At 37.9% G+C, this 13,150-nt stretch overlaps 1 protein-coding gene across 3 annotated transcripts in view; it reads right to left on the minus strand.

Moving 5' to 3' along the window:
* NKAIN3 (sodium/potassium transporting ATPase interacting 3) overlaps positions 1 to 13,150 on the minus strand; it is a 617,017-nt gene that overhangs the window by 18,418 nt on the left and 585,449 nt on the right. For 2 of the 3 annotated variants that reach the window (XR_013367332.1, XM_077876820.1), the window contains exon 6: positions 2,564 to 2,633. The exons of the other annotated variant lie outside the window; for it this stretch is intronic. Coding sequence is in view for 1 of the 2 variants with exons in the window: in XM_077876820.1 (XP_077732946.1) it covers positions 2,564 to 2,633 (70 nt within the window). In the remaining variant the exon portion in view is untranslated. The remainder of the gene's footprint in view (positions 1 to 2,563; positions 2,634 to 13,150) is intronic. 3 annotated transcript variants of the gene reach the window in all.

A 13,150-nucleotide genomic window follows, 5' to 3' on the forward strand; every position in this document is an offset into this window, starting at 1 on the left:
CCCAACACACACATTTCACACACAATTTGACTGTGGGCACAGCAAAGGTACATTTTATGATAATGAGTAATGACACAATCAAACATGAGAATGGAGGCTTCCTGTGCAAATCGACAGTGTTACCTGTCAATGGAATGTCTGCTTGTAACTACCCCTCTGGAGTCGAAAGCCACCCTTCTACATACAAGTACTTGAGAGTATGTTCAGGATTCTCCTGATTCACTTTTAAAAAAAAATTTTTGATTCCCTTAATAAAGTGGCTTCCTCATAAAATCTGGCTTTGTACTCCATGGAGATTAAAGAGACTTACTGAAAGTTAAAAACCAGCATTCCCTCCCTGTCTGACAATTATACAGATGATTGGCTTTTTCTCCAACTTGTTGCTGACTGGTGATATGGCATCACTGAGCTGGGCACAACAGAATCCAATAAAATGGCCTTATTAAAAGAAATCAAGCAGGATGACTGATGCCAACTGGATAAACTGCAATATTTGCATACCAGTGGGGAGCACACACGCTGACCTCTTAAATTGTTTCATGCACAATGATTTTAATTCAGGTTTGATTTGATCTTTCAGATTCCTGCTCCCTTCATGGTTGAAAGGCTTTCCATATTCATCTGACAGTAATATGCATAATTTGTCAAAGCAGGAACTTGTCCTATTGCCTTCCACGGCCTGTAGTTTATGCTACATTCAGCTAAAAAAGTGTGAGAGTTCATCAGTGAACAGGGTAGTTGAGAAAACCCTTCGAGGAGGCAGTAGAGTTAGTTGATCAAAGCCTTTCGGGTAATCTCACGGGTTTGCTTCATGTATTCTTGATTCACAGAGATGGGAGAGACATTAGGAAACATAGATGGCAGTCACTCGCCTCTGGGCCATGCCAGAGAACACTGTGAGGTACACAGATACACATGCCACTCAAGAAAGGAGATCCCATCAACATTAATCAACTGCAATTTTAATAACCTTCCTTAATAGAAAGATCTTTCTTACATCTGACCAGCATTTTTCATATTGTAATTTCCTCTGCTGAGTTATTTTTTCACAGTGGAGATGAAAGAAATCATTCATCACCTTCTTTATTACATAACGAATGCATATTAGACTCTTCTAGCCACAACTAGGCATTGTTTTCCATTCTTTTCTCACTTCCAATGCACTGATCATCTTTATTATTGTCACAATCTCTGCCAAGTTCCACAGATCCACAAATATCAACTTTTGGAGCACATCATTTATGAGCACTCAGTAGCATGAGTAATGAGGTGGTGACTACTTAGTCCCAGAGTGTTATATAAGGTAAATGATTTTCCAAATTGGATTTGCTTTAAGAAGCCGACATTTATTTAAACATCTATCATGTGACAGGCACAGTGCTGATTTGTGTAGCTTGTGAGCTATGTTTCCTTTCGATCATTCTGCCAGAATAAAATTAATTCAACCTGGAGAGGCTGGAGGAGCCCGTGCAGGCTTCTCAGGGCTGGGGGTGAGGGGCTGTGGCAAAAAGGCAGCAGATGAGGACTTTCATGTATGTTTCCTACACAGGAAATTTACATAATTTCTTCTATAAACAATGGAATTGCAGAACATTGGGCTGAAAGAATAGGAAGGTCATCTGGACAAGTCTACAATATCAGGCATGGTGATAGCTTATCATTCAGAAAAGATCCCAGCTCTACCCCTTACTCCTAGTGGGACTTTGGGAAATTTGTCTAACCTCTATCTACCTCTATTTCCTTTTTTATGAAGTGGGACTGTTAACTAGTACATTGCATTATTTCCATGAGGATTAAGAGAAATAATCCATGCCAAGTGCTTAGCACATGATAGCTATTATTTTATACTAAACATGGATAGATGTTTGTTTCTTAGAGTTTTCAAGGAATGGAGTCACTGTATCTATTTTCTTGCTTTCTAGTATTTTATCAATCAGGTGACCACGATTCCTTCCTTATACTCAATTACAATCTGTCCAGGTTAAGATGTTTTTTGTTGTAGTTGTTGACTTGCTTCCATGTCCTCTAGGAACAGTTAGTCAAATATTGGAGTACTAGACACAATCATAGGTAATTTTACATATACCGTACATACCTTATCCCATTTAATCCACTTCCCTTCTCTGCCTGTGAAACCATAATACAGGTGGGAGAACTAAGTCTCAGAGGCATCAAGGAAGGACCCTGAGATCACACACAAAGATCCTGAATTCTAACCTAATCCTTCTCCACTTTTCTCTCTGTTATGTGGCCTCCAAGTTACATATCTAATTTCTCTTCTATAGATTACATTAACCTTTTTTTTTCCAATTTGGCAATCAACCTTTGATAAGAAAAATAAAAAAAAGTTTTAGAAACATAAACCATGTTATCTATTTCAAATTATTTTTGGAATGAGTAATAATAATGATGATGTTGGGTTACATGTAAAAGGTGTGTTTTAAATATGAGTGGAAAATTAAACCAATGATTAGTAGTAGCAGGTCCAAATTATCTCAGGTTTGGTTAGTTTTGACCAAGTTAGAAGGATTAATATTTTCCATCTCATCACACCTTTACTTACAGGTTAACAGGCTTTAACTCAACATGATCCTGGTAGTAGGATTGTGCATCAAGTCCACCTATGAAGTCAACTGAAAATATAACATAGCCTGATGTGAATAAATGTGTAAATAAAAACACACATAGTACTTGGTGTTTGAAATAGAACACATAAAAATAATATTAACAAAAAAAGCTGTCTACCACAAATGGAAAAAATGTATACTTAATATAAAAGACTGCTAAAAGTATTATCAATGGTCAAAAAACAGGGAAATTTTAAGAAACACATAAAGAACTTGGGATCCTAAAGACTGAAAAATCAAAGTTGTTATTGACTTTGTGAAAAATGAAGTAACATCAAATAATGTTAGATTTTAAATAATATGTTTGTCCTTAGGCATACGGATATGCTCTTTCCCCCTATATATCAGAAGATATACCTTTTCATCTTGTTGCCAGAATCCAATTTTTTTCTTAAGAATATTTATGGCATCATTAGAAAGACCTTTAAGAAGTCATATAATCTATGCCCATGCCTTTTGTCCTCAAGCCATCCTTGACGAATAGGCATTTGCTTTTTGCAAAGAAGGTTTCATCTCTTCTCTGGTAGCATGGTACTGGTTTCACAGTCCGTATAGAATCACTATGCTTGGTGACATTCATTCTAATTTCTTTCTGTTTTCATCATACCTTCTGTCTTTCCTTTATCATAATGCCCGTGGCTAATCTTAGTTCATGTCTCTTTTTTTTTTTTGGTAGTCTATTAAAACTATTAATTATTTTGTAACAAAGTTTGGTTATATTACAGCACTATAACATTAACAGGTACATAGGCATGTAGGGATACTGAACTTTCAGTGAGTCTGTGTTTGTGTACACAAGATGCCAATATTGTATCATATCCCCAGCTCAAGGCAGGAATGTCAGTGACTTGTGATTTAGTGAGGGATGACTTAGCCTAGAAATTGTATTAAAGCCTAGACCTACTCTAGGTCTAGCCACTCTGACCTGCTGTATCCTTTTACCTCGATTGAAGAAGCTAAGGTAAGGCCGGATAAATCAAAGCTTCACCAGATCACTGTGTAGACACAACAAGCAGGTGTCAGGGATCATTTCCAGGCAATCCCCTTGGAGACTAGATGAATCTGAAGCCTATCGTTTTCTTGCCAGGTCACATAAGTTACCTGGACACTATATTAAGGAGAGAAACAGTGAAAGAGGAGCCAATATGAGCCACTGAAAAGACTCCCAGAAAGAATAAGCAGTGCATAGGGACCATTTAAATGGTTGGATAGGACAAAAATTTTATCAGATTAGATATATTTTTTAAAGATTTTATGTATTTATTCATGAGAGACACAGAGAGAGAAAGAGAGGCAGAGACACAGGCAGAGGGAGAAGCAGGCTCCATGCAGGGAGCTCGACGTGGGACTCAATCCCAGGTCTCCAGGACCCCACCTCAGGCTGCAGGCGGCGCTAAGCCACTGCGCCACCGGGGCCACCCTCAGATTAGATATTTAATCAAACATCCACTCCATCTTGCTGACCAATGGGTGGGAAATTAGAAAAATCAAACTGATTAAAAGTTGAATGGGCGGGGGATCTCTGTGGCTCAGTGGTTTAGCGCCTGCCTTCGGCAGGGCGTGATCCTGGAGTCTCAGGATTGAGTCCCCACATCAGGCTGCCTGCATGGAGCCTGCTTCTCCCTCTGCCTGTGTCTCTGCCTCTCTCTCTCTCTGTGTGTGACTATCATTTAAAAAAAAAAAAAAAATATATATATATATATATATATGCATTTGTGAATAAAATGATTCCATTGAAATTATATTCAAAGTAAAATTTTTTTTATAAAAATAAAGATGGCATATATTTGTATACTTTATATTTTTTTCCAAAGATTTATTTACTTATTTTTAAGAGAGAGAGAGAGAGAGAGAGAAACTAGGGGAGGGGCAGAGGGAGAGGAAAAGAATCTCAAGTACTCCCTGCTGAGCATAGAGCTGGAGGCAGGACTTGATCCCAGGACCCTGAGATCATGACCTGAGCCAAAACCAAGAGTTGGATGCTTAATCAACTGAGCCACCTGGATGTCCCTTATATCTGTATGCTTTAAAGCAAAACAAGAAGACAACTTTTTATGTTGATCATTTGAACATTAAAATGTAACATTAATACAGTCATCATTTTTGGGATAAATTCATGTACTAGAGTGAATCTGCTCCTTAGCTATCTCTGTAATACATCAGATCACCGGAATATACATATAACATATATTTTTTTCTATATGGTTTTATTATTTTCATGAATTTATTTATAATCTTATTCAAATTTTTTGTGGTTAGTAAAGTTGAAATTGTTGATTGACTCTGTAAATGATATTATTTTTAACTATGGAAATATTCTCCATATAAGGCACGAGTGATCTCCATGTGAGTTTGCTAAAGAGTGGATATGGGTAGAGTTACTCAGCCCAAATACTTTCCCAGGTAATGTTATTTTACCTCTATTTAGTACATCTTTGCCCAAAATTTTATAATACAAGAAATTATAAATTGTATGTATTTATGACTTTTTAAAATATGAATGTTGCAAAATTCTTAGGCCTTCTCACACTTCAGCTTCTTTTCATTCTGGTGCAGAATATAAATTCATCCAATTAAAAATAGGAGGTCTGTCAAAAGAATCTTTTCTCAAGTTGAGATATTTCAAGAGGAAATTATAAAATTGAAAAATTAAATCTTATATAACATTTGAGCTTTCATGATTTAATTTGCCCGGTTCTCTTCCTTTGGTGAGCATAAATTTCAATGTTCTCCTTTTTATAACCTCTCAATTACTGCCATTTACTAAAAGCTTCAGAGGATGATTTTTGGGGTGCTTCATTTGTTGAATGATTCAATTTAAATCTTTCAACTGACCTTGAATGCAATGCCACTGAAATGTAGAAGATTCATTTATAAAAATGCTTGCAACTATTGTAGGGAAATTAGATTGATCTATAAAGTACTTCTTTAAAGGCTGAAATGTTCTTAATTCTGATGGATGAAGAGAAGCAAAGATAGAAAATGTATTCCGCTTTCCTGAAGTTCTTTTAGTTTGTTTTCAATATCAAACTCATTACCAAAATGTTTTCAGGTAAATGCAAATCAAAATCACAATGGCATACTACGTTATACCCACTAAGAGAGCTAGAACAAAAATGTCAGATAATAGCAAATGTTGGTGAGGATGTAGACAGATTAGAACCTCCCTACAACAGCTGGTCAGAATGTAAAATGGTGCAGCCACTTTGGAAAACAGTTCCTAAAATGGCTAAACAGAGTTACCATATAACCCAGAAATTCCACTCCTAAGTACATACCCAAGATAAATGAAAACATATGTCCTCACAAAAATTTGTACATAGAAATTTATAACAGCATTCATAATAGTGAAAAAATAGTGAAAAAATTCTCATTTACTTACCCTAATGTGTGTACATGGAAACATATGTAATATATATATAGTTATATACATATATATGTTACGCTATTATATATGTTTATATATACATATACGTCTGAAAACTAGAGTTCCTATTTTCATTGCTGCATTCACTGCAGCTTCATTGGGAGGCAACTATACCTCTGGGTGCCCTCTACTGACCATGCCTGGCAGCTGTGGGCTGGTGCCCTGTGTCCAGCATCCAGCACTTGCCCACCTCCATCTGGCATTGAGAGGAGGTGGCCATCTCTGCTACTCCTGTCCAAGCACCTACTTTTTAAATCACTGACTGATCTACATGCAGTCCTTAAAGATTTGGGGAGAAGATGGAGGTGGTGTTGGTTTTCTTATACATGCAAGCATGTGTCATAAGGAGAATTCTATTCATTGCGCTTGTTTCCCACACATCTTGAGGAGACTATGGCAGAAGCTTGATCTACTTGATCCTAATACAATTATTTTTTTTCTAATACAATTATTAATGGTAATATTGCATTCAATTCAAATATTGCATATTTGAAAACCAAAAAAATGTAGGACAGAGCTTAAGTGGGACAGGATGCCAAAAGAACATGTGTAAACAAAGACTGTTTCAACCAAACTAAGACACATGGTCATCCCAGTGGATGGCATGACAAATGAGCTACATTTTTTCTGTGTATCAGAATTCTAGTGCAAGGTAAATGTTTCATATTTTTAAAATCAAAAATTACATATTGGTAAAACTTAAATTATCAAGCATCCAGAACTCAAGAAGACTCCAAAAAAAGTAACTATTAAGGAAGAATCACTGAAAACTAAGTAATTAAAAAAAAGGTACGTTCAGAAACTAAAAACATCAAGAATCCTTTATGGTTGGAATGCAATGTGGCTTTTTGGCAACAGAAGCCTGTAAGTCCACGAGATGATGATGTTCCTATATAAAAATGAGTTTTTTTTTTTTTTTTTAAAGATTTTATTTATTTATTCATAGAGACAGAGAGAGAGAGAGGCAGAGACACAGGCAGAGGGAGAAGCAGGCATCATACAGAGAGCCTGACGCGGGACTCGATCCAGGGTCTCCAGGATCACGCCCTGGGCTGCAGGCGGCGCTAAACCGCTGCGCCACTGGGGCTGCCCGAGTTTTTTATCTATATACCAACACTTGCCATTTATCAGAATGGAACAAGAGTTCAAGTAAAAGAGTGAAATTGGAGCATAAATGGAGGGTAAGTGTACAGATCCTGAAGGCTTTTTTTTTTTTTTTTTTTTAATGATGTCAAATGCTTTTAAAAAAGGTAGAGGGCAGCCCGGGTGGCTCAGCGGTTTAGTGCTGCCTTCAGCCCAGGGCCTGATCCTGGAGACTTGGGATCGAGTTCCACGTCAGGCTCCCTGCATGGAGCCTGCTTCTCCCTCTGCCTGTGTCTCTGCCTCTCTCTCTCTCTCTCTCTGTGTCTCTCATGAATAAATAAATAAAATCTTTAAAAAAATAAAATAAAAATAAAAAAGGAAGAAAAAAAATTTTTAAAGATTATTTTATTGGAGAGAGCAGAGAGACAGAGAGAACGAGAGACAGCAAGAGCAGGGAGGAGAAGGAGAAGCAGGCTCCATCCCAGGACTCCGGGATCACACCCTGAGCTGAAGGCAGACACTCAACCCAACCGCTGAGCCAGGTGTCCCCAGTACAGTAAAATGTTGCTTTAAACCTAGAGTAGCTTTGTGATTCCTTCATATCAGGGGGAATCCTCCTCAGGGCTATGGAATGGCTAAAGTAACCGTAAAGATATTTGGTTACAAGTAGCAATTTCCTCTAAGAAGTTGCTTGGCTGTGCCTTAGAAGTTGGCACAGGAAATACATTTGAAAGGACTGCAAACAATGGGGTTTCCTGGCTGCAGGCTCTCCCTGTGCGATCTTTTAGAGTAACACCTCGGTTTCCTACGAGAACGAGAATGGGGAAGAGAGCAGGGCTCTGCATAACAGGCTCTTCTGGACAGTTGCTGCCAACTCTTAATTGCACTGCTTTTTTTGTTCTCCATTTTAAGACTTGTATACAGAGTACACAGAATTCAACATAACTGTTCTTCAGGTCACCCAGCAAGCTGTTCCCCCAACACCCACCCCTTTGCCTCCCCGTGCTTCCTTCTTTCCCACCTCTTCCATCTACTCTGCTGTCAAAGATCCCCATATGGAGTTCTCCCTGTAATAACTACAGATTTCATGGAGGTTTCCTTTCCAATCCTCTTGTTCTAATACCTCTGAAAACTTGTCTGTGACTTTTTTGATTCCTTCTCATGTTTTGTTGAAATTCATCATCTCATTTCCATTGGAAAAATTCCTTAATTCAACACCTTCTTAATCTGTCTCATGAAAATGAATTTTAGAATGCACAGTTGCCTTACTTTCTTAATCATATAATATGTCTCCTTTATGGAAAACTTAAAAGCTGAAGGTCCTCCTTCCTATGGATTTGTTTTCAAGTCTTTTGTTAAGTCATCATTAAAATTGTTTTTTCCTTTTTTGGGGGCACCCGGGTGGCTCAGTCAGTTAGGCATCTGCCTTTAGCCTGGGTCTTCATCCCAGGGTCCTGGGATACAGCCCCACATCCCGCTCCTTGCTCAGCTGGGAGTCTGCTTCTCCCTCTCTGGCTACTCCTCCCCCTGCTCATACTCTCTCTCTAAAATAAAATAATAAAATAAAATAAAATAAAATAAAATAAAATAAAATAATAAAATAAAATAAAATAATCTTTTTAAAAAAAAATTCTTCCTTGGGCACCTGAGTGGCTCAGCTGGTTAAAACATCTGCCTTTGGCTCAGGTTATGATCCTGGGGTCCTGGGATGGAGCCCATGTAAGGCTCCCTGCTGAGTGGGAAGCCTGCTTCTCCTACTCCTCCCTGCCGACACAGGGAGCTTGTTTGACTCTCTGCCTATGTCTCTGCCTCTCTCTGTGTCTCTCATGAATAAATAAATAAAATCTTAAAAAAAAAGCAACATCTTACTGTACAAATCTGCAGTTGTTTTCCACTTATAAAAGATACACAACCAACTGCAACTTTTCTGTTTGGCTACAGGCAACTTTTTGTCATAAACTATAAACTAAGTTTCCAAAAGATAAGTCAGTGCTACTGATTCAGTTCCTTACTCACACATTGCAAACCTGATTGACTTTATACACCTAAAGCAGCAATGACATTTGTATAAATATAAACCCGAGGCAATGCCATTCCCAGTGAGAGCTCAAGCTGTCATCTCTGCCCCAGGCTTAGCTATATTCACCAAATAATTACCAGAATATAGGTGTTTTGTTTCTCATCCAGCTACAATGCACACCACCTTGTCACTGAATTAAGAAACTCCCATGCCCTGGAACATTGCCTTTAGCTCAGAGCAATGAAAAGACCCAGGAAGATGAAGACCAATTAATATATTTATTCAGAACTTACCTCCTGGTCTATCATTGTTTCTGCTATTCAGGTATGAGATCGTTTTAATAAACATTGATGGTACAAGTTGCCAGGAATAATGTCTTAAGAAAGCATTGCTCACTCCCTAAAGAACTCAAATATTGTTGCAACATTTGACTGTGGTTTACTTGTTCTGTGATACGAATTCATAAGAGAAAAGCCAGGGTAGAGGCTTGCCACCAACTGAGTTCATGTAGATAGGATTTTGCAGCACCCCGCGGATAATGAGGGCTTTTAGGAAAGACCAGTTATTTCAGAGGTAGCTGACAACTAAACTCCGCCTGTGCATAAGGGAAAGAGCTATTTTGCAGCATCCCTGATCTGCTGTCATCTCCCGCGTGAAGAACCTGAGTTTTCCGAGCACATGCTGTGCTGTGCCAAATTGTAGGCCATGGTCTGGCTGGGCAAAGCGCCACGATGGGTGTGTGCTGGGCATAGTAAAGATGGACAGTGCCCTCAAACACTTGCTGATGCCCAGAGGGGGCAGCTGTGCTGTGCTGCTGCCTGCCCCAAATAGGTTTATGAACCTGAAGAGCCCTTCAGGCAGACCCATGACACCCAAATGCAAGCTTGATGTCCATTCCTCATTTTCTTCATGGGGCAAGAAGTTTAACATTTCTTCCACCTTTCAGAAAGCCCATGTAACTCAAAAAGGGAAGCACTTGGGATCACTAGATGCTCAAAGATAAGTCAGCTCCAGACCGGGAGAGCAGAGTCCTCAGTCCTGCAGGTTGGGCTGTCTGGGATCAGAATTCTTCAACATTTTTAATCTTCCTGCTTGGCAATAACCATGCGACATGAGCTCTTATTTCTCTTTGGTCCCCTCTCAGTCTCAGGTACTGACATGGGGAACCAATATCACTGTCATTGTTACTATCGGCAATTTGGTCTGGAGAACATGGGAAGCTGTCACTGGGAGATCCTGGAGAGTTTGGAAGCAACCCCAGATCTGTCCAGGACTTCCAGGCCCTGCTTGTCCTAGGGAGGGGGAGGGGAAGCAATAAGAGAGCAGTAGTCTGCAGCTGGAGAATGCGTACCCAGATGTATAGACTTTGCAAATGGTGTGCAGTGGTCATTCCAAGAGCCTTAATTCCAAAATTTATGTGTCCTGAGAAAGTACCTGAGGCTGTTCGGATTCTTGGTTTCCTCATCCTCCTTCACAATTGTCTTCATTCCACTTTACAATGGAAGGTATTTATCTCAGCCACCTGGACTCTTGGCACATTACCCTGGAGGGTATGTATTATCCTCCCACTAAACAAAATGGCTGTTTTAATTTCACATGATGATAAAATAATAGCTTCTAATGACAAGGTATGTGGCTCTAGTTTTTTGTTTTTAAAATAAATTTTGTAATAAATTTTAGTACATTAAGAACATTTTTTGATACTAGGCCACTGTGTTTTCCCATATACCTTAAGCCACTTTGCCTATAACTTCACTCCTCTCTACTTGTCCTTCCTTTTTTCCTGCCTTATTTTCTCTTTTGTGCTTATCACTATTTGCCATGTTATATTGTATATTTTACTTAAAAAGACCTTACTTGTTGTCTGACTCCCTTACTACAGTTTAAGTTTTATGATACAAGAATTTTTGTCTGATCTTGTGTGATTTTGTTCACCACTATATCCTTAGAACCTAAAATAGTGCTGGGTACAAGGAAGGCCCTCAAAACTACCTGGGGAAATAAGGAATTAAAATAATTGAATGACTTTGCTGTAACTAAATTCCTTCCATTCTCATATTTTTTTCTGTATACAAGGTTTCTATAAATGTAACACTATGACCAAATATTATAAGTATGTGAGGTAGCCTATCTCATCCTAGAAATAACTAATATTCATCCATGAGTACATGGACTAATTGAAAGAAAACATTACATTTCATTAAGAGGTACTTTTCCACTAAATGTTTCATTTTATGTGTTAGTTTTTCTTTGGATAGGGTTATAAGTGAAATTATTGGCTATCAACATGACTGAGCAAATGTAAACATATTACACATATTGATGAATACTTTTATGTTTGCTCAATCACATTGGTAGCCAATAACTGTAAGTATAACACCACCCAAAGACAAACTTTAACACTTAAAATCTGAGTCATGGGAAAAAATTACATTTTTATTTTATTTTTATTTTTTATAAAGATTACATTTTTATTTATAGAAATAAATCTAAAAAATCTGCAAGTCCTTTACACTGAATACAACAAAACACATTGAAAGAAATTAAAGGTGTCTTAAACAAATGGAAGAATAGAAAACATTCATAGATTGTGAAACTCAATGCAATAAAGATATAATTTGATTTGTGGCTTAATCTATGGATTCAAAGCAATCCCAATAAGCCTTTCAGCAGTTTGATCAAAATAGTCATCCTATAAAGAAGATGTAATATATATACAATGGAATATTACTCAGCCATCAGAAAAGATGAGTACCTACCATTTCCATTGACATGGATGGAATTGGAGGGTATTATGCTGCCTGAATCGGAGAAAGACAATTATACAGTTTCACTCATATGTGAAATATAAGAAATAGTGAAAGGGAAACTGAGTGGGGAAAAATTAGTGAGGAAGACAAACCATGAGAGACTCTTGACTCTGGGAGATAAAGGGTTGCAGAAGAGGAGGTTGGTAGAGGGATGGGGTAACTGGGTAACAGGCATTAAGGAGGGCATGTGGTGTGATGAGCACTGGGTGTTATACTCTATATTGGCAAATTGAATTTAAATAAAAAAATAATAAAGTCAGAGAAGGATTCTAAAATAAAATATGAATCCTAAAATGTATATGAAAAGGCAAGGACTTAAGATTAGTTGAGACAATCTGAAAGAACAAACCATGAAATTTCCTAATTTAGGACTTAGACTGGTAATGGGACTATATAAACTAAAAACTTATATTCATCAAAAAATAATATTTATTGAAAATAAAATTTCAATCTAAAAACAGTTCTGCATTTCAGAAGTATATGATAGAATAAGAAAATATTTTAAGGATAAACATATGATATTAGGACTATTCTATGAGTCAAGTGGAATGGAGATAACATGTTCCAAGAGGAACTGGAGCAATTTAAAGTTTCAACTCAATTAAAGCTTATTTAGGTACTTTTTATTTTACTTTTTTAAATTAATTTTTCTTTTTCTTTTTTTTTTTTCTTTTAGAGAGAGAGAGAGGAGCAGAGGGAGAGGCAGAGGGAGAGAGAGAGAGAGACTCTCCAGCAGGCACCACACCCAGCGTGGAGCCAGATGCAGGGCTAGATCTTACCCTCTTGAGATCATGACCTGAGCCAATTAAGAGTCAGATGTTTAAAGGACTGACCCCACCCCAGGTACTTTAAAGGACTGACCCCACCCCTCCTTTAAAAAGCCCAGGTACTTTTTAAATGGATGATTGTGATATTAAATTGCTACAGTGGGACGCCTGGGTGGCTCAGCAGTTGAGCGTCTGCCTTTCCCTCAGGGCATGATCTGGAGTCTGGAGACTGAGTCCTGCATTGTGCTCCCTGCGAGGAGCCTGCTTCTCCCTCTGCCTGTGTTTCTGCCTCTCTCTGTGTGTCTCTTGTGAATAAATAAATACAATCTTAAAAAAAGATTGCTATGCCATTTAGATTCCATAGGATACATTCAAAAGAGTAATGCTTCAGTTTTACTATTAAATATTGTGATTTG

The sequence above is a fragment of the Canis aureus genome, chromosome 28 (assembly GCF_053574225.1).
Source record: "Canis aureus isolate CA01 chromosome 28, VMU_Caureus_v.1.0, whole genome shotgun sequence".
Lineage (NCBI taxonomy): Eukaryota > Metazoa > Chordata > Mammalia > Carnivora > Canidae > Canis > Canis aureus.